The sequence below is a fragment of the Dermochelys coriacea genome, chromosome 8 (genome assembly GCF_009764565.3).
Source record: "Dermochelys coriacea isolate rDerCor1 chromosome 8, rDerCor1.pri.v4, whole genome shotgun sequence".
Taxonomy (NCBI): Eukaryota; Metazoa; Chordata; order Testudines; family Dermochelyidae; genus Dermochelys; species Dermochelys coriacea.
The window spans coordinates 53,697,179-53,719,452 of NC_050075.1; the positions used below are offsets into that span (position 1 = coordinate 53,697,179).

A 22,274-nucleotide genomic window follows, 5' to 3' on the forward strand; every position below is an offset into this window, starting at 1 on the left:
AAGCTGTCTTGTCAAAGTCAACATAGCATGTGGTTGGCAGAGCTGGGATTAGAACCCCAGAGTTCCTGGCTCCAAGTCCTGGACAATCCATTAGACAACGCTGTCTCTCAGATGTTTCCCACTTAAGGGGGCTTGCTTTGTGTGCTCTTCCCATGTGTCTCAGGCTGACAAATGCTACCTGCAGGTATTTAACTGAACACCCAAGCATGGCATAAGGTACATTCTCTCCGGACCTGATCCAAAACCTATTGAAACCAAGTGTTTCCACTGACTCCCATGGGCTTTGGATCAAGCCCTTAATGCAGGCACTGTATTGAAGGCACCGCTCCTTGTTTCCTTCCCCCGTCTCCTGAGTACCCTGTTCCTCACTCACAATAAGGGAGCCATCAGAGAGCCTTGTATCTAGCCATCTGTGCTGCTGCTGAGCAATGAACCCAGTAAAGTTTGATGCACTGTCAGGAGCTGCCCAGAGGAGAAGGGGGTGGCGGAGGAGGAGCAGGGACTCTTTCCCCTCCTGTGAAAGGTGGGAGCTGATGTACCTGTTTCTGGGTGTGTGTGTGCATGTGCAGCCTTGCATGCTGTGTGTGTGTTATCCCATGTGAAAGCACCTCTGTATCTTCACCCAGCTGCTGGTATCTCCCTGGTTTTGTATCCAGTGAGAGCTGTGAGCACAAACAGCACAGTAATTGTGTCCCTTTAGCTGCATTTTCTCTTTATTACCAATTTGGCTTGAAAGGCTTTAAAAACCTTTTCTCTCTTTGGGAGAGACAGTATCTCATTTGTATGAATTGCTCTAGAGTAGATTCCCTCCTTTCCCAGCTCGGAGAGTTGCCTACCTCCCTTTGGCACAGGCAGTGATTTTGGGATCTCTCCCCCCCCCCCCAGTGTGTTTGCTGGTATTCCCAGGTCTGTGCTGCCGTAACAACAGCTGCATGCACTGGGGATGATGGCTCAGAGATCCACCAAACCAGTGCTGTTGTGGCAGGTGTCTCACGGTTGTGGATCTCTCTTCCACGAGAACTGAGAATGATCCCAGACCTTCCTAGCTAGCAATGGGTCCAGTCACACCTGCCAACAGCTAAATGGATCATGATTTCAATTCCATTCCCTTCTTAGGTGAGGGCGTCCCTGAGGATGTGCAATGGATCTGTGCCTGCACTGCTTTATTCCTTGTGTCCTCTTTTAAAGGCCTGTCGAAACACAACCTACTCTGAATGGGAGCCCCTGACATGCAAGGTGCAAGCCCCTACATTTTTAACTGACCTGCTGCCTGCAAAAAGTGGGGAGGGCCTTTCAGTGCTGCTTTCCTTTCTCAGAAATGGGTACTGTGAACCTCACGGACATTCCTCGATGAATATCCATTCTTGAAGGCAGGTTACAATGTGGGTCTAAGTTACCGTGGGTGTTTCTTGACTGGAAAGTGGGAAGGCATGGATAGAAATGCCCGTAAGAGAGGGAATACACCATAACATCAGGGAGTCCCTGTCTAATAGCGAGACCCTTAGCAGCAACATCACAACATGACTGTCATGAGGAAGTCTTTATGTGGCATTATGTGGCCACATAAATGTGGCTGTTTGCCAATGCATGAGGTTGTCCTATAAGGCAAACAAAGGGGCAACCATAATCTGAATACAAGCTAATTCTCTGGTCAACCCAGACAAGAGCCCCCCCTTCTCTCTTTTATTAAATCAGTGAATCATGAATGCTGCTGGTTACCTACATGATGCCTTCCCGATCTCCCTCTCCCTATCCCCCCCTTTTCTGTCCTTCCAGGACAATTAGGAAAGTGTTTAGTCTTTGGATTGGATGAATAATTAATTCCCAGGCTTTGTGAATGATTCATGTGCCATATGCTATGGTGACAGGATGTGTGCGACACTCTCACCTCGTGCAAGGGCCGTGCCATTTTCCCAGCCTAGCAGAGGGGATGGTGTGTGGGAGGAGAGAGGAGGGTCCGTGCTGTGAGTGGCTTGTCTGGATTAAGATGGTTTTGGGGAGGTGGTGAGAGCACAGGAGAGGCAGGGATAGGCTTCGTACAGGCAGAGCTGTATGTGTACTCGCAGCATATGGGCCGGGTCTCCAGGGGGCACCTGCTGCCAGCTTCATTGAATGAATAGGGTCAGAGAGTCCCTGTGTGTGTCTCCCACAAAGACATGACTGAGGTCATCTGGTTCCTGCAGTCTGAGTCTCTGCCACATTCCTTTCTCAGCCCAGGAGGCGACTGTAGAGACAACTGATTCTGTCGTCATCTCTGGGCTTGATACTAAGTGGTGCTGGGCACCTGAAACTCCCATTGATGTGAATGGGACGTTTGGCTCCTCTCAGAATCAGGCTGTCTTTCTGTTGCTGAGCAATGCTTCACCCGCCACCTTCCGTTCGGGCTTTCTAGGTACGAACCTGCAAGATGCTCAAGGGGCACTACTCCCACTGACTCTAGTGGGAGCTGAGGGCTCCCAGCAACATCTCCCAGGAGGCCCTCGGCACCTTGTAGGATGGAGTCCTCTCAGAGTCAGCTGATGGGCTAGAAAGCTGGGAATGGGTGACAGAGGGTGGATCACTTGATGATTACCTGTTCTGTTCATTCCCTCTGGGGCACTTGGCACTGGCCACTGTCAGCAGACAGGATACTGGGCTAGATGGACCTTTGGTCTGACCTATTATGGCCGTTCTCATGTTCTTAGGTTGTCATGCACCTGGAAATACTTCCACTTTGTATCGCTCTGACTGGCTGTGTGTCTGCCTGTCATTCCTCTCCTTCCATTCACTCTAACTGCCTGGCTGGACAGGCTCCCCAGTTCTGTATAACACCCTCCACCTGAAGCAGCTCTTATATTTAAAGCGGGTAAATGAGGGAATCTTTTTGCCTGCCAGTCATGCCTGTGTTTTCTCGGGAGAGAATCATAGAATTGTAGGACTGAAAGGGACCCCGAGAGGTCATCTAGTCCAGCCCCCTGCCCTCTGGCAGGACTAAGTATTAACTAGACCAACCCTGACAGGTGTTTGTCTAACCTGCTCTTAAAAATCTCCAATGACAGCTATTCCACAACCACCCTAGGCAATTTATTCCAGTGCTTAATCACCCTGACAGGAAGTTTTTCCTAAACTGTCCTTGCTGCAATTAAAGCCCATTGCTTCCTGTCCTATCCTGAGAGGCTAACGAGAACAATTTATCTCCCTCCTCCGTGTAACAACCTTTTATGTACTTGAAAACTGTTATGTCCCCTCTCAGTCTTCTCTTCTCCAGACTAAACAAACCCAATTTTTCCAATCTTCCATCGTAGGCCATGTTTTCTAGACCTTTAATCATTTTTGTTGATCTTCTCTGGACTTTTTCCAGGTGGTCCACATATTTCCTGAAATGTGGCACCCAGAACTGAACACAATACTCCAGTTGAGGCCTAATCAGAGTGGAGTAGAGCAGAAGAATTACTTCTTGTGTCTTGCTTACAACACTGCTGTTAATACATCCCAGAATGATATTTGCTTTGTTTGCAACAGTGTTACACTGTTCTTGATCCACTATGACCCCAGACCCATTTCCTCAGTACTCCTTCCCCTAGGCAGTCATCTCCCATTTTGTTTCCCAGATGTGTTCTCTCCTCTAACCCCCCACTCCCAGTGTCCTGATGGAGAATGAGATCAAGGGATAGGGCTGCCAAGAGGGTCAGTAGCAAGTTTCCCTTTGGAAATATGAGTAACGGGGAGTGGCAAATGGTCCAGAGTCATCTGGAGAGCTAGGCAGAAAGGACCAGACATGGGGAAATTCACCCTCTGCACAGCTGGTCCTGCCTCAGGGCAATTAACTCTTAACCCTGTCAGGCCAGCCCTGGGGACAGGTTTTCAGGGAGATCGGGGCTGGGGTACAGTCCAGAAGAGGAGAGATGGGGGTTCAGGGAACAGAAGGGGCTGGTATCATAAGGCTGGTACCAGAAACAGGAACACACTGAGTTTAGAAGGGTCTTCTTTATTTTTAAATCCTGTGGGAGATGGATTCCTCAGGTCACTAACATTGGGGGCCAGATCCTCAGCTGGTGCAAATCAGTGTTGCTCTACTGAAGTCGGTGGAGCTACACCATCTGCCTCTCCTGTGTTGTCCATGACCTTCATGCATCCCCATGCATCACCTCAGGCAGCGTTTTGAAATGTGTGGACTGTTTGGAAATGAATCCCAGTCTCTCCTCCGCAGCCCCTTGTCTTCTGGGTTACTACCCTCTCCTCCTTCATGAACCCATCAGACCTTATAGAAAACCTTAGGCCTCTTCCCTCCAAACCAGCATGCCCCATGCCATGGCCTTTGAGATTGCTGAGATGGGATTGAGGCCTGAATTTCTACATGCTAAAAGTCCTAGGTCACACGGGGAGCTGAGTAGGAAGCAAAGCCCTCACGTCATGCCAGCAAGGAAGGAATAAAACCAAACTCTGTCCCTGTTCTCTGACTTCCATTTCTTTGTGTTAATACAGACCTCTTCCCATTGAGTCACGGGCTGCTGAGTGGCTGGTAGAAGCTTGGACCTGCTGACTGGATGGAGTTCTGGTTAGAAATGTGACCCGAGGGGGAAAGAGATTAAAGGGTTTATTCCTAATCAGAAGCCTGTATTGAGAGACAGTATTTATTGCTAACTATAGGCTAAGTGTTAGAACTGGGCCCAGCCAGAGCATCGTAACTAAACTCCCCTCAGGCTTTGGATTGGGAGCTGAACATTGCGATCTGGGCCTGTCTCCTGACTCAGAGCTCACTGAAATCAATGAAAAGCTTCCCACTGAATTCATTAGGCTTTGGCCCAAACTCCGTAAGAGCTGCATGGAACAGTGCAATTTTGGTTCACGTGGGTACATCTGAATATTCCCTGTGGTTTGATCCATGTGGATTCTATCCCCCAGTTGTTGCTTTGAACTGTGGGTTCAAGCGAGCATCAGAGTGAAACTCAGTCAAAATCACTGTGAGCTGTAGCTCACGAAAGCTTATGCTCTAATAAATTTGTTAGTCTCTAAGGTGCCACAAGTACTCCTTTTCTTTTTGTGTTTCTCTTAGTTTCACAGTCTGACTCGATGCTGTGTGGTCTAAATCCGTGCATCTCTGGGGCAGGGTGTAGGGTGGGGGCGAGGTCAGGGCACTGATTTACAGCCCTAATCCATGAGGATTGGTTTTCTTGGTTTCTTAAGAGATAATGGAGGTCTTTAGGCCGTGGTTTGAGATATCCTTGCTATGCCGAATCTCGGAGAGCTGGCTTTAAAGCTGCCACTGGTGCCAGCTCAAAGGAGGTCTAATGAACTCCTTCAGATGCTGGGCGCATCTCTTTGTTGGTGGAGACGTCATGCTGGATGCAGCTGGCCCCCGGGACTGATTGCTGTGGGAGCAGAGGGCCTGTGCCTGGCTGCGCCTCTGGAGCTGTCTGATGACTGTGCTGTTTGTGTTGGGGCTAGGCTCCAGTCTCCCTTGCAATTAGTTTAGGAGTCCACAGGATCATTTGTTTAAATAACATTGCACAAACATCGGCTCATCCAGCCAAATCCTTCATTATTAACTATGTGTTGTGCAGACAAGGCATCTCAGGGCTTAATGGCTTTAGGAGCCTAGCAGTGTGCCAAGGAGGGTAGGCCTGGGGGATTTCATACCAATCAGTATCAGACTGGTCCTCTGTTGGATGTGATTCTGGGGGTGGTAGTGCCCCCCTCACTGGCACGCACACAGGGTGTTTTTGTGGAACGGGGGAGGGAAGGGGGCTGTATCCTGAGTCCCATCATGCTTGTGGGAGGGGATAGTAATAGAGGGACAGGCCTGAGAACAATGGAAGAGATTCAACCCAAGAGACCAGGGTCTGCCCCTGTGAACTGTGACCCCACTCTGCATTCCCATGGTCAGATCACCTGCCTGTCGTCACAAGACCCAGCAATGGGGGCAGAGCACTAGGGATCCTTCAGTCCTGCTCCCCTTCATAGGCAGCTGCTGAGTACCAGACTCTAGTGTCCTCCATGAGCTTGTGGGGGCTTGTTGCACAAGAGTCTACATGGTGTTCTGAGACTTCTTTGCCACGCCCCAAACACAGGCTGTTCTCTTTCCTTGTGCCCTGCCCTGATGGGATCGCTGCTAGGGCTGAGAGGGTAGCTCAGTCTCTGTGCCCAGTCAATCTTCTGCATCTCTACTGAGCTCTTATCTACACTGGGGTTTGCCCTGGCTTTAGCCATCACTGGCCAACAATCAGTGTAACAGCACTGGTGAACCCCTAGGGCAGGGGCGGGCAAACTTTTTGGCCTGAGGGCCACGTCGGGTTTCAGATATTGTAGGCTGTGCCTCCCCGAACAGCCAGGCATGGCCTGGCCCCCGCCCCCTATCCGACCCCCCCTGGTTCTTGCCCCCTGATGGCTGGCCCAGGACCCCTGCCCCATAACCCCCCCTTCTCTCTGTCCGCTGACCACCCCTGGACTCCCCGCCCCTAACTTTCCCTGCCACCCCATCCAACTCCCCCATCTCCTTCCTGACTGCCCCCTGGGAGTCCTGCCCCATCCAACCACCTCTTCTCCCGGACAGCCCCTGGCCCCTAACTGCCCCCCACCCCTGCCTCCCACCCCCCCATCCAACCCCCCCTCTCCTTCCTGACTGCCCCCTCTCCGGGACCCCTGCCCCATGCAACCACCCCTTCTTCCTGTCCCCTGACTGCCCCTGGAACCCCTTTCCCGACTGCCCCCAGCTGCCCCATCCAACCCCCCTCCCTTTCTGACTGCTCCCCTGGGACCCCTGCCCCATCCAACCACTCCTTCTCCCTGACCACCCCCAGAAGTCCTACCCCCATTCAATCCCCCGTTCCCTGCCCTCTGACCTCCCTGACCCCTGTCCACACCCCCAGCCCCTGACCACCCCCCAAAGTCCCCTGTCCTCTATCCAACCCCCTCCCCCTGCTCCCTTACTGTGCTGCCTGGAGCACCGATGGCTGGTGGTGCTACAGCCACTCCCCCCGGCTGGAGCCAGCCACGCACCGCGCAGCACAGAGCACCGGGTCAGGCCGGGCTCTGCAGTTGTGCTGCCCCAGGAGCTCGCAGACCCGCCACCCAGAGCATTGCACCGCTGGCACAGTGAGCTGAGGCTGCGGGGGAGAGGGAACAGCGGGGGAGGGCTAGGGGCTAGCCTCCCAGGCCAGGAGCTCAGGGGCTGAGCAGGAGGGTCCCGCGGGCCGAATGTGGCCTGTGGGCCGTAGTCTGCCCATCTCTGCCCTAGGGTATGTCTACCCTCGAAGCACTACAGCGACACAGCTGTAGATTATTCTTCCATCACTGAGGTAAATCTACTTCTCTGTAACGCGGTAGCTAGACTTTGTCTGTCGACCTGTGTCTACACTGGCACATAGGTCAGCTTAACTGCATCTCTCAGGGGAGTGAATTTTTCACATCTGGGTGTGACGTAGCTAGGCGGGCCTAACTTTGTAGTGTAGATGGGCAAAACTGCTATTTGCGCTGTTGGGGACCTTGGTAAAGTGCGTAAGTGCCAATCACGGCTTATCCTGACACACTAGGGGTTTGCCATGGCACAGCTTCACCAGGGACTGAAATCAGGGCACCTGCCCCTAGTATAGACACAGCCTGAGAGTGCCAACCAGAAGGGTGCCAGTCGTGGTGTCTCTGTGATTTGGTCACCAGCGCACTGAGCCAACTAACTCATTGTACGTATGTTAATGAATAGTCATCAGGTGGCAGGAACCATTCTGGGCTTGATATGCACTATCCGTTCAGAAGTCCGTCTGTTATACATGATCTCCTAAACCCTCCTTAGGTGAAAATGGCACTCTCAAAAGTACAGGGTCCTGCTATCTGTGACTGAGCCAAAATGACTGCTGCCGAGCCCTGGTTAGAGCTATGATATGCTTGAATTCCTCTGTCTTTAGTTTCCAGGATAGGAAGCACATGTGAAAAGTCCTGCTAGGAGGTGTAAAATTCACAGCCATTTTCACAGCTCACACAGGCTTGTTAATACATGGCTTTTTTAATTCTCTCAGAAAGGGTGAGATCAGCTGACACATTTGAAACATCACAAGCTCCATGAACAGGAACCCGAAACTTTCAGCAGGAAGATACTTAATTTTTACAGATGATCTGGAGCTGTGTGGATCAGAACTTCCCCATAACTCAGGGGTGTGCAGAGCCAGGGTTTTGGTCCTCTCCCGTCTGTGGAACTCAAAGCCGGATCCAAACTCCCCCAAAATTCAGAGTTTGGGGTTGAGATGTTTCTATTCATTTGTTAAAGAAAAAAAATTAGCAAGAGAATATTAATGTCTCCCTCCCCAAACAAACAAACTCTTTACTGGAGCCTGTGAGAGCCCTACCTCTGGGATACCTCAGGTGCTGACCACCAGTTCAGTCTTTACAGTAGTAACCATATTTAGTGCTATGGTTATGCATGTGAGAGAAGTACCTTGTGAAGGGGGAGGGGAGGTGGCAACTGAAACCCATTCACGCCTCTCTGAATGGTTTAGGTTGGGGTTGGAATTCCTTGCACATTGGGTGACCTTTGCCAGCATAATGGCTGGTACAGCCATTCCTAGCCAGCAAAACTGACAGCAGTCTCAAGGCTGCTCTAAAATGTGCAGGGAGCTGAATTTCCCCTGGCTGACTGCAGGACCAGTGGACGTAGCATCACCTTTGCACTACCTCACCCCCAGATTGCTAAGAAGAGCTTTAGCACATCTCAGCATCTATCTTAGGTGCCGTCACACCGTGGTGCTGCATCCCCACATTGCATGAGTGTAAGTATATTGGATACATTGTAGCTGTGGGCAGTAGGCCTGGCCCACAGGTTATGGGATGGATGCTCCCCCAGCCTGGACTGCAGTGCTTCGCTCAGCAGTTTGTGCAGTTTCGAGCCAGCTCTCAAGTAATAAACCTCTGAAGAGACTGGGCACTTTGCTGTTGTCTGGGGTTAAAGTATCCAGATACAGAATAGCTAAGAGACTCTAAGAGGGTGCAAAGCCAATGGAGATGGCTGTCTCGGGAGCAGGCTGGCAATTCTGTGAGCCAGCCCTGTCATCAGGTGTGGTTAAGGAGATGCTAAGTGAATCTTGCTGACTCAGCACTGCAGGTGTGGCTTGTTTATAGGTATAATGAAAGAGGGAGTAGCCTTCTGTCTACAGAGATCTTGGATCTGAGGCAGTGAGGACCTACAGTGTGGGATGATGAGTCCTGAGGTAGGAACCCAAAGAGCAGTAGCCATGCCTGAAGACAAGGCTTCGGCTGCACATCATGTTATTTTTGTTAATAAAGTTGACCAAGGAAAGATGAGCCTGGACTCTGCATAATGGGCTAGATCTCAGCTGGTGTAAATTGGTGTAGTGCCACTGAAGCTATTGTAATTCATTAATGTATACCAGCTGAAGATGTGGGCCCATTGTGTGCACTGTGTTTTAGAGCAGCTTGGGAAACCTGCTACCAAGATGATCTCTGGACAACCAAAAACATCTAGAGAGTCACTAGACCATGGGGTACAACTTTATTGGCATTTCAGACTGAGGAGCAGTTCAAGAGGAGTTCAATGATGAGACTGTTGGTGTAGAAATTGCATCCTTGGGGAAAAGGAGTAGGAATGTAGACAAATATCAGTAATTTCCAGATGTTCACCTTTTCCCTTCTGTTTAACTGTGTGAGTGGGTGAGCAGCTTGTTTACAAACAGTCATTTGAATTCCGAGTGGTTGTTTGTGTTGTCCATGCCCGTACCCTATCTTAGTCTTTCTTTGTGGAGATTTGCAGGAGTGGGATTTTATTTGCACAGATGTCTGGGGAATGTGAATTCACTCATCATTATTTTCTCTTCCCCTGTTTACATGTTTCAGTCAATCCAAACAGGGATTGGGAGCAATGCCACGTGGCTTAAGTGAACCACCGGGAATAATCTATAATGGATAGTCCAAGTGAACAGTTTGCAAACATTCCCTAAGATGAAATTGGTTTGTCTGAAGTACTGGGCAAATATGTAATAATAATGGATCCATTTGCACAACTGGGATTGATTCATCAGCAGAAAAAAAGGGCTAAATTCATCTGATAATTTATTTGCAGTGAATAATTTGACCCACTCTATTAATTGTGAAGGAGCCTCCCTAGCAGAATAAAGTGTCTTGAGTAACCCTTGAAGGGCCTTTCCGTTTCATTATAAATATTAATTTGCTCATTGGTCAGTTGACAGCCCTGGATTGCCCAGTTTTTGAGTTGATTGGTGTCTGCCTCAGCTTGTCCTCTCATTGCTGTTGGACTTCTGATTTCTGCAGAAGAAAGGTCTTTTATCTCCAGCTGGGACACCATTTCTTGGGTCTCCATAGTTTGAGAAAATAATAATCTGAAAAGAAAATGGTAGCGAATCTCAGTATGCAAATCTAATCTGGGAATATCTTTGTAGGTATCTCTTATCATACATCCCACAACAGGGACTGCCACCTGCCTGGTTTAAAATTACGTGCCTGTACTGAAGCCCTTTGCGGGTAGATTTCCATCTATCTTGCTAACCCCTCTGCCTAATCCCAGGATAAGGATGAAAGGAATGTTGTTCTTATTCTTAGCTTTGCTGCAGCCGAGCCATTGTAAGGTGCACTGTGTGGCCAATCTTTATCTCCTGGAGAGAGCTCTCCTGGTAACAAAATAAAACCACCACCATCAAGGAGCAGTAGTTTTGTCACGGAGAGCACAGCTCCTGCCAACGAATCACTGTCCACACCGGTGCTTTTTGTCACTAAAATGTTTGTTGTTCAGGGGGGCATAATGAGTAATACTGGACACATGAGGCCTGACACACTGCTGTTCTGCCCCTTGTTTAATCATTTCTGCCAATGCAAAATGAAAGCAAATAGGGTGTGAAACGCTCCCAAATTAGAAATTTGCCCTCACTTGAACAGCTGTTAATGATTATCCAAAATGCAGGCCAGTGGGGTAACAGGAATAGGGATGTTTTTGTGTGTATGCCGTTGCACACTTAGACCCTGCTTCTGACCTCACAGACGTTGGTGTTAATCCACTGAAGTAGATGCAGTTTGCACCAGAATAGAATTTGTGTGAGTGAGAGGAGAATCAAGCCTCCAGTCAATTTTCTTGTTTCGACAGAACCCAGATTTGTTGATCTTCAGAGCACTTGTGTGACATTGATTTTTTTTTTTTTTTTCCCAGCTTTCCCCAAGCCGGTGGTTTGAATGAGGTATTGAGGGGAAGAGCTTTATTTGTGGTGGGTTGAGAGCTTTGTTGCAATGAAACTTTTTATATACATTTTTGTTCTTAAGCAGAAGAGGCCTGACGTTTTTCTCCCTCACATTGGGATAGATCAGGAGTAACAGCTCTGAAATCATTGGGGCCAGATCCTCAGCTGGGACAAATAGGTGTTGCTCCATTGACTTCTGTAGAGCATTGCTAATTTGCGGTAGATGAGATCAACCTGATGGAATTACACTGCTGGTGGGTGATCAGAGTCAGGGCCAAAGAATGTATAAGCACACAGTTACAGAGTGGAGCTTTCTAATTAAACTGAAATGCTGTAAATAAAAAATCACCCAGTTGCGCGCACACAATATCAAATTTGCCAAGGTATGTTTTTTCTGCCTTTGATTGCTCCTTAATCAGTTGCACTTTGCTCATTAGCCCGTACATCCCCTCCTGCCTCTGCCCTCATTTGCATCATGCAAATGATTCTCTCTGCTCTTTTCTCACCTGAAATCTTTTTTTCCTTTCCTTCAGGAGTTAAAAACTAACCCTTTGCCTGCATGGCCTATAAAACACCTTCACTCTCTTTTGTCAATATGTGTGATGAAAAGTATGAGATCACTGTGATTCTTATAGACCAATCTAGCAGTTTTTTCAGATAACTTGGACTGTGAGATATAATTCTAGTTTGGGTCTCTATCTAAAAATAAGCAATAATTGTTAGTGCTTCAGCCTTGGATAAACTGTGTTTATTATAGCTGTTAGATAGAATTTAAATTGTTCTAAGGACATCAGAATTGCCAGACTGGATCAGACCAATGGCCCATCTACTCCAGTATCTCTCTCTAACAATGACCAGCACCAGATGCTTCAGAAGATGGAGCAAGGAACCCCATAATGAAAAGTTAAGCAACAAGATGTCCATGGGAGATTAGGAAAGGAAAGTTCCTTCCTAACGCAAGGCAGTGAGTGGTTGTTTTATATCCCAAAATACATGGATTGATAGTCTGTATACAGCTTAGTTCTAGCTTGTTTTCTATATTGCCTTAAACAGGTTTCCATGTTTTTCTATACTCAGGTTTGTTCCTTATTTCATTTTGGTGTATTTGGTACAATTGCTTGAGCTCTTTAAATTGTCTTTGTAACATTGCAGCCACTTAGCACAGAGAAAAGGAAATAATAACAAATAACCCAAAGAGGATCTTTCCCATATGATTTTAGATTCAGATCTTGCCCCGTGTAATTTGATTTGTAGGAAATGGAGAACAAAATGTCATACAGATGAGATTCTTTTCAGTAAATCAGAATTGCATACGCATGCAAATATGGGTCATGCTGTATAATAAGGTTCCAATTAGAAGTAGTTTTAAAAAGCTTAATACATGTTTAATGTTGGGTAAAATTTTTTATAAATGCCTAAGACTTAGGACTATATTTATGTGCCTAAAGATGCCGATAGGCGCCCAGTGGGATTGTCAAAAACATCTAATAGGTGCCATTGCAGATAGGAGAATACCTTTGGCTCTGAGGCGCTTATGAAAATTGTACCTTGTTGTAACATACTTGACCAGTGCACGTGTTAGATGGTGAGACACAGCTCAGTAGATGACATTATGGGAGTTCCTAAACTATGGTTCTAAAAAAACTGAGTGGAGTGTTGTATTCTAGTCTTGATTAGCCATTTATTGAGACATCTGTGAATCATTTCTTAACCTTTATAAAGGGAATCTTTGTATCAAATACGACCTAAATAGTCTCCGCCCAATGAGTGGAGATGAGCTAGAGGTACAAAGTTCAAGTATGTTTGGATGTGGGCAGTTGGTTCACCCAGCTTTTGACTAATTCAATGCCAGTACCTTTCATTCTGAGGGAGGGTCCCAAAGCTCCTGCATTCTGCACACATTTGGCATCTACTTGCTTTTATTTTTGAATAATATTTGTGCCAGAAACAAAGAACCATGAAGTGGAGGATCTTGAAATCCTCCCAGAGAAGAATCCCGCAGCATTTGAAGTACCCTGAATGATTTTTGTTTCTGATCCTCGTTTGAGTCTTTGCCACATGTTGCATCCCACCTTGGGCGTGGCAGATTGAAAGGACCCACTTTGGACTCAGTGCCTCCTTCGTGCTTGGAAAAAAACCCTGGTTAATGGTTGCCGCACCCCAGCCCTCACCTCCTTTAAGAAATGTCTAAATACCACCTCCTCTGGTGGTAACAACCACAATGGATCTCTGTGTCAGTCCTGGTCCATGTTTCTTCTCTGATTTTTAGACTGGCAGGGATCAATTCTTCACCTGGTACTGAACGTCTCAGTGTTTCTTTGCCTCTGTTTCCTCAACTGGAAAATAGGGGTAATAACCCTTCTCTGCTTTGCAGGGGTGTTTTGAGGCTTAATTCATTCATTTATGTAAAGTGCTGTGAGAGCCTCAGATGGAAGGGGCTACAGACATGCAAAGTAATATTCCTATTTGAGTGCGCTACTAATAATTAGAGATGGTCTTCAGAAATGGTTCAGAAACTTCTCCAGAATTTGGGGGTGTTGGGATGGGGATCCATGTGTTTGGGTCAGCCCCATCTCTGGTAATACTGGAGATGAGGATACACTTGCATGCTGGAATGGATGCTCGAGAGCCTGCTCAGCAATTTATCTGAGAGATCCAATAGTTTCTTTACTCTTAAGTGGCACCTGTTGTGAATATCAAAGTGTGTGCAAGGGCAGTTGCATATTCCATTGGGCATTGACTATCTGCTTTTGTGTGCGTAATGCAAGCTCATCTTTCTGACAGTCAGACCCTAGAAGGAAAAATACCCAGGGTGATCCTTTTGATTGCAAGCAGATTTCAGAGCTGTCTCCTGCTTGTCACATCAGGTGTCTTGCTTAAATAATCTGTTCAAGCCTGCTCTGAAATGATCCATGGACCCCACACCCCTGAGTGGGGACAGTGAGTATTTCACATTGCCATAAGAGAATCCCCCTCTTAGTCACTAATTGAGAGTGGTGTGTATTGCCCTGATATAGGGCTTCCTCAGAGAAGGCTCATCTAAAGGTCCCCAATGCTTCAAATAAATTGGGGTTAATTTATGGCTTTGTGTCAAAAGTATTCTATATAGGTTCTTGTACTGCGCTCATCCCTGTAGTATCTGAGTGTCTTCCAATAGTGCATTAAGTGACATAACTAGCATCTGTCACGGTTGTTCTCAGGTGGAGAAGTAAGTGTGTGCAGTGAAGTGTCTCATTTGGGAATTTAATTACACCCACATACACATGGCTTGCTATATGTTTCTGTTAGAGAAGGCCGGGGAAAGAAATTAACTTTGGGCTGGGAGCACACAGTGGGGAGGTTTGTGTTGGTCCTTTGTTCCTGGGTGAGTTCAAGTCAGTGTCTCAGACTGGCCCCTGAGGAAGTTCTGGTTTCTGCACAGACTAGCTTTACCCTTGTGTCAGAGAGTTCCATTATTCCCCAGAATTTAGATGGTCTTTTAGATACCCTGGGACAAAGCCGCTGAGAACCCTGCAGGTAAGACTCAAGGCCTTGAACTTGATTTCATGTTCTATGGGAAGTCAGTGTAGGTAGCAGAGGACAGGTCTGATGTGCTCACAGTAGCCTGTGTTGCTGACGAGATGCCCTGTAGTGTTCTGTAGCACTGGAATTTCCTAAGCACTGAAGGCTTCCTGCCCAGGTATATCACACTGCTGTTGTCCAGCCGAGAGGTGGGCATTGCTGAGGCCGAGTCTTTGTCCACTGGGATGCAGGTTCAGATAGTTTAGGTGTAAAACTGTATCAAACTTGGGGGTTTCAAATTGGGTTTTGCTTGGACATTTAAGGCTCATTCGGACCCCAAAAGTTGGAGGCATGTGAAGCTGAAGGAAAGGTTCTAAAATGCATGTTAAGTTGGCCAGAGTGTAACACTAAAATTCCTTCTGCAGGAGAAGTGGGGAGCCCGCTGTGACTGCCTGGGCTCTAGTTACCAGTCAGAAGGAAGGGGAGAAATCTTAGCTTCTCTGCCTGCCCTCTCCTAGATACTACAGTGCAACCACAACTTACGTCTATTGATTTTGACTTTACAGCCAGTTTAACAAAGCAGCCATCCTGGGCTTCTAGGCACCCTTGACTTAAGTAAGGCCCCCATTCGGTGAGGTATTTACACCTGTGTCTAATTGCAGTCAATGGGGCGACTCACTTAAAATAAGGTACATGCATAGGTGCTTTGCTGAACTGGGGGCTAAAAGCACAGTGGCAAAATGGGCAAAAGCCAGCAGCTCCCATTCAAACTGGAAAATAGCCAAGCAGAGATGAAATGAATCCCAAACTGTATCTGACCTCGTCTCTTGTCCTGCCCCTCCTTTCTCAAATTCCCATGGGGGAAAGGAGGCTACCAGCATGCCAACAGATTGGAGCTGTGGTGGCTCAGCTGAGGTGAGCTCACGGGGGAGGACCTCTCCAGGACACTCCTTCTCTTTCTGTAGGAGTATTGGATCAGAAGAGAGGTGCAGGTCCCCCAAACCTCTTAGTTATCTGGGCTTTAAAGCAAGGGCTTTCAGCACAAACATACCTACTCCTCTAGAGGAAAGTCCTCCTCTAGAGGAAGAGGCGAGCCCATAACCACCCAACGTGCAACAGCTGGCCACATCTCTGCTGGGTCCAGGCCTCTGCATAATGCAGCATGTCACCACTCTGACTGTGGGAGGTTGGAAAGCAAGGCCCATTAAACGCACACATGCCATCCTCATCAGCAGCTGCCTGGCTATTTGCCACCTCCCTGGCTTTGTTCCAGCTCCCTTCTCTGAGCAGTCTAGACCGGATGTTTTCCAGTCTCTCTCGTTTGTTTGCTATCAAGGTTTTTCTGGAAACCATAACATTAGAATCCTCTTTGGGTTTTTTAGAATGGCCTTTGTACGCCTTTGCTGGGGAGCCTCTAGGGCAGGGTGGGAAATGCTTGGGAGGCTTTGTGGGAGACCCCAGCGGCAGGAGAGACTCCATGGGTGGGGCACGGTGGGAAAGTCAGAGAAGGGGCTGGGCCGGTGGGGCCTGCTGATCGCGGCAAAGGGGGAGCATTGGGCAGAGTGTGGTAGGGTGCTCTGGGAGTGGACTAAAGGCCGTGTCAGTTAGGCATGGTGGGGATGGCTGGGGTTACATGGTGAGGAGGGAGTGCTAGTGGAGAAGTGTGGGAATGGCTGTGGGACGTGTTTGGGCGGCAGAAGTTTCCTTGGGCAGGAGATGCAGGGAGGGAAAAGTTTTTAACATGGGGAGACAAAGTTTCTTGGTGGCTCCTTCCTCTGTATCCTGAAGCCAACCCCTTTGCTCTCTCCTTCACTCCCAGTTCCCACCTGCTCCCCACTCTGTCTTCCCTTCGTCCTCTCTTGCTACCCATTTTTCTGTTCCTGTCTTCCTCTCCATTTTTCCCCTTCTGCATTCCTGTTCTGTGGCAAGGTCTGGTACCTGGTCCCTCCCCACTTTTCCTTGGGCTTTCTCTCTCGCTCCACTGCTCTGGTGTCAAGTCCTGCCTTTCGCTACCCCATGTCCTCTCCTCCCATTTCTCTCCAGCGACCCCCTCCTTAAGGATCCCTGTGTTCCACCAGATCTTCCCTTTTCATGGCTGCCTGGCTTCTCATTCAAATTCCCTCCCTGGGGCGTGTTTGGAGGGGAGGAGGAGGACTAGTCATGGCAGCAGAAGTGCACCCACCCCAAGGGTGGGAAGGGGAGGCTGTTTCTAGCCTGGGGCCATATGCAGCATGTCTGGCCCCTGATGGAGCAGCTGAAGCTGGGTTCTGGTTGTGCGGGGCAAGGGGATGCTTTGTTCAGCCACGCATGTGGTAGGAGCCTATGGATCCTTACCATGATCCAGGGTGGGATATCGTGGGATTAGGTGGCCAAGGCATGAGACTGTCGGGCCAGAACACCACAGCGTCAGCCACCTCCCAGATTAAGCAGGCACCAGGTTCAGGTTTTTCTCCTGGTGCTTGTCATTTCACCCCTTTTGAATCCAGCATGATAAACAGAAAGGGGGAAAAATCAGATGCAATGAGCTATTCTGATTATGTTAGATCATTTCTCCTGTCTGTGTATCCTAGGAAACAGAACTCTGGTTTCTGAAGGGGGTAGGTTAGTACCTACTGTACGTTGAGGCGGGGGGGGGAGGGAGGGAGGGAGAGAGAGAGAGAGAGAAGATTGCTAATTGCGCTGCACGCAAGAGACCTAGCACAGAGCTGCTCTGGCCTGTAATTGGATAAATTAGTGGAACAATGACCCAGTTTTCCTTGGTTTTTGGATTGCTGCAAACAGCTCTGAGGTCGCTCCCTCCTCCTGCCCCACTCTCCATCTGCATCCTCCTTCTAAAACATCCCGGGCAGTCTTGTGAGCTCTGTCTGTTGTGACCCCAGCTCCGCCCCTACCTGCCCTCAGCCAGCAGGAGTCAGGGCTGAGCAGTCCTGTCTTTCCAGCACTGTTGTTGTGCTTGACCCTGGGGTGGGGTTGCTCAAGGGGGAATCCCCACCACCTCCTTTTGCCTACCTGAAAAAGTCTAATCCCAGTGTGGCCCTCCGTCTTGCCTTGTGACACGCAGCCCCCACGATCCAGCCTGGCAATGCCAGTCACACCCGAGCGGAGCATGCCGTCTGGGGTCAACGCAACTGAGGCCGGGTGGGCATATAACCTCCCTGCAGAAGGAACCCATCACAGTTGTTGCTTCCCCTACCCACCCTGATTGCATTTTAATTCTTAAGTCTCATCTCCATCCTTGTCCTGCCGTTGTGTGGCACTTCCAGGTTCAGGGAACCTGGTTCCTTGAGCCTGCGGAGCATTAATCCAGAGACATGTAGCTAACCACCCGGGCAAAGACTCTGATCTTCTGAGCACTGTCTCTGCTCCCGACTGATAGTGCCCTGGAGAGAGATTAAATTGATCCCAAGCAGGCAAAGTACAGATCTGAAGAGCACCGTCCTGGCAGTCTAAAAACCCAGAGCATAATTACATAGCACTGCTAATGGTTAGAGCAGCAGGGCATGAATCGTGGGGTCTAGCTCTCCATGGCCGTGCACTGTAATCACTTGCTCCTGTGCAAAGCGAGCGTCAAACATTACCTGTCTGATTTGGGGGTGTTTTGCGCACATTTTGCACAGATGTAAATGGTCACATGAGCTGAGAAGCAGCAGTGAATCAGGCCCATGTTGTGCTCTAGTGTGTGGCTGGTAGGGTCCCACTGCACTCAGAGACTGCGTGTGACTCTTGGCACTGATCGAGGGCCTGATCCTTGCTCCAGTAGCCACCTGGGGCTGGTCTGCCAGTGAAAAAACAAACTTAATTGGGGCTCTATGCATCCCTTTGTGATGTAGTGCCAGCAGCTGCTGGGTCACCCCTCCTAGTTCTTGGTGTAGGGGGTATGGCCAGGGAACTGCTATGTCTGGACGATCTCTTGTCTGTCTTAATGAATTTGGGGGGCTAACTTAAGTCAGCCTTGAGGTTGCTCTGAGTTGTGCCTTGGGACCCAACTGATGCTCAGCGGCTCCAGGATCAGGGAGACATGAAGTTGGTTTAACATCCCCACCCAGTTCCTGAGCTGCACCTGATGCTGACCGGACAATGCTGAGGATATGAGCCAAAGGCTAAGAGTATGACTCCTCATCCTGGCACGATGCGGGGCGGGTTGCACTGCACTCCGGCTGGGAATGCGGATCCTGGCAACAATGTTTTTGTTTTAATTATTGTCTCTCACTCTCCATTAACACTGCTAAGTTTAGACCCCAGCAATCACTGCAGACTCACTGGAGGGTAAGGCACACCAATTCAGGTTGTCAGGTGCCTTGTCTGAGATGGCCCAGTCACGATGCTTTCCTCTCACGGGCACGTTCGCACTGCCAAGTCTGTGGCTAATAGCTCTGCTTTCTCATTGTCTGGCTGCAGCATCCTCGCCACAGCTGGAACTCACTTCAACACCCACGTGGATCTGCGGACCCTGAGGGCAGTGCGTGTGCTCAGGCCTCTGAAGCTCGTCTCAGGCATTCCCAGTAAGTTTGATCTCACACTCTTTGGCAGAGCACATGAGTTGTGTATGTCCCTCAGGCTTGGGAAAGCACTCATGCCACTGCTGGAGACAGATGGTGAAATCCTGGCCTTATGGAAGTCAACGGCAAAACTCCCATGGACTTCAGAGGGACCATGATTTCACCAGCGATGTTTTCCAGCAGGAAGGAGTGCACCCTCTCCTAGATTTCTACAGGAGAGGTGCCATCGGTGATGTGGAAGGGAGAGGGGTAAATTCAGCATGCAAATATTTGGGGCCCACCCCTGCGTCTATTTGGGATCTGCATCTATTAACACACAGAGTTATTTGGGGGGCTAGGGGTAAATTCTGCAACAAAGCCCACACCCTTTCCAAAAAATTACCACTGAGGGTGGTAATTACCACTGTGGGGACAAGGGGGCAGAGCGTAGTGGTGGTGTTAGAGCGAGCATGCCCTGCTCTCACCCCCACAGCAGAGGCTTAGTTCCCATGCCGTGGGGGTGGGCCCGGCTCCCCATGCTGTGTGTTGTGACCTGGCACGCAGGGGTCACAGCACTGCACAGGTTAGGCTGTACTGTTCCACTGTCATGACGGAGGGGCTGCCAGGCCAAACAAGGGTCACCGGGCCAAACCTGAGTGGCACAGTGACCCCTCACACTAGGTCACAATGCCACGTGGTTTGGTGGCCCTTTCAACCTCGGGGAGGGCTGGGGAAAATTGCCCCTTTTGCCTCCCCCGTCCCTTCTGCCCCACGGGGCCCTCATCTAGAACAAGGCAGAATGCTTTTTGGTGGAGCACAACTGGGAATCCCAGGATTCACAAAGGCCAGAGACTCTAATTCCACTCCCATCCCAGAAGGCAGTGGGTGGATTCCTCCAGGGCTGCAGTGTATCCGTTAGTGATTTCCTTTTTCCCTCCCTTTACACAGTGGGTTAAGTAAAGGAATCAGTCTGTTGGTGCTCCTGATTCATCCCCATCCTGGGCCCTGAATGTACGACTTGCTGGGTTAATAAATGGGGGGGCAGCAAGGGGCTAGGAGGGGGACTATAAGTTAATGCCTGAGGTTCCTGCTTCTGAAGAGAGATCTCTGGGAAGTAAGGAATTTGGTCACAAGCAAAATATCCTCAATAGGACTGGATGTGACTTGGTTTATGGTCACAGGGATTTGTCATGGGATATGCCTTCCACCTCTTGCTCACCAGGTGGCCTCTCTCCCCTGCATCATAAGTCAATTTCCATCTGAGAGCTGGTCAGTGGTCTGTGTAGGACGGTCCTGACCCAGATTCTAGTGCACACAGGGCCATGTCACAGAATCCAGCCTCGCGGCGAGTGGTTCTCTTGTCGACAGCCTAGAGAGAGAGGCTGGGAACTTGGTAGTCACAGAGACTGAACCTCTCATCTCTTCCTCAAAGGTGGTGGCGCAGTTGCAGGGCAATAGTGGGAGAGATTTGCTGTGCTGCTGTCCTTTGTACCCCTCATCTGTCCCGTCTCAGTCTGGCACTTTTCACCAGGACAAAGTCCACTCTTTAAAATATGAATCTGACAGCAAGCCAGCACTTGCGGTCCCTGCTCAGGAGAGCCCTGAGATGGGAGAACAGGTCAGAAGCGAGGTGCTGTGACAGAGAAGGGTGTGGAGAAAACACACCATTGCATTTGGCCCACATCATGCCTGGCTCCTGGCACTGCTGTTGGCACTCCTCTTGCCCTGTCAAAGTCAGGTGGGGAAAATTCTTAAAAACCTCCCTTTCTGCAAGCTACTTGGCAAAACTCTTTATGCTCCAGATGGCTTTCCCCCATTGTTATCCAAAGTGAATGCATGGGTGGGATGTTTAGAGGGAAGCAATCAAAGGCCACACACAACATGGGAGCCATGCAGGATGTGCACTTACCCGTTGTGCATGCACAAATGCGTGCATTTGGATGCACAAACTAAATACCTGTGCATGAACACTGGCGGCTGTACGTGCAGTTTCTTGATTTTTTTTCTTTCACAAACAGTTGCATGCAGGTGTGCTTTTGCAGTGGCTAGTAGGCGATTCTTCATCCATTGCGGTGAGACTTTGAAATATGGTCCTACCTGTTTACCTTGCAGTTGCCACTCGGGAGGCAAATCCGAATGAGTAGTGGATGTTTTTATATGGTAGCACCTAGAGGCCCCAACTTAAATCAGGGCTCCATTGTGCAGGGTGCTGCACAATACAAAGTAAGAGACTATCCTTTCCCTGAAGAGCTTTCAGTCTAAATAAACAATACAAACACGAGGTGGGGAGAAAACCGAGGCAAAGACAGGTGAACTGACTTGCCTGTGGTCATGCAGCAGGCACTGTCAAGAACAGAACCCATCCTGAATCCATTGTCCTGTCCACTAGCTCATGCTGCTCCTCTAGGGGCAAAGTTCTCCTCCCTGATCCTCCCTGCATGTCTCTATCACCCATTCTACCCTTGCTCCTGGAGCAGAAGTCTGTAGATCTCGGTGGAAATTCCATAGGCGGAATATGCCCAGAAAGAGCTGCAGTGGAGAGAAGAAACTTCCCGAAAACCCAGAAGTTGATGTTGGGCAGTTACGGGAATGGCAGATGCCTATTTGGCAAAGATTTCTTCACGCTGTGCTTTGCCTGGTCCCATTTGGCAGATTACTGATCCTTCCACATCTCTGTAGCTCACCATCCTTTTACCAAGAGCCTCTCCTGTAGGGAGAGGGAGAGAGGTTGTGTCTGCTGTTCGCTGGGCAAGATGGTGGGAGGGTCAGTGAGCTGTGTCCTCTCTACTCTTCCCCAGGCTTACAGATCGTATTGAAGTCCATCATGAAGGCCATGGTGCCCCTTCTCCAGATAGGCCTCCTGCTCTTTTTCGCTATTCTGATGTTCGCCATCATCGGCCTGGAGTTCTACAGCGGGAAACTGCACCGAGCTTGCTACACAAATAATTCAGGTAGGCAGACTGCCATTCCATTCTGTCTGTTGTGCATAGCAAGCCGTTGTGAGCAGCACCCTTCTCAGCTCGGATGAGGTGGTTAACTGTGTATGAGCCACTCTATGGCCTTGCCACGCTGAACCCCAGCTTGTCTGGTTCAGGCTGCAGCAAGGCATAAGCCATGCTGCGGC

General features: G+C 49.3%; 1 protein-coding gene across 8 annotated transcripts in view; it reads left to right on the top strand.

Moving 5' to 3' along the window:
- Positions 1 to 22,274, top strand: part of CACNA1E (calcium voltage-gated channel subunit alpha1 E) — a 213,624-nt gene that overhangs the window by 32,883 nt on the left and 158,467 nt on the right. For all 8 annotated transcript variants that reach the window (XM_038412805.2, XM_038412802.2, XM_043491387.1 and 5 more), the window contains exons 4-5: positions 19,071 to 19,174; positions 21,949 to 22,101. In XM_038412805.2, coding sequence (XP_038268733.2) covers positions 19,071 to 19,174; positions 21,949 to 22,101 — 257 coding nt within the window. The remainder of the gene's footprint in view (positions 1 to 19,070; positions 19,175 to 21,948; positions 22,102 to 22,274) is intronic.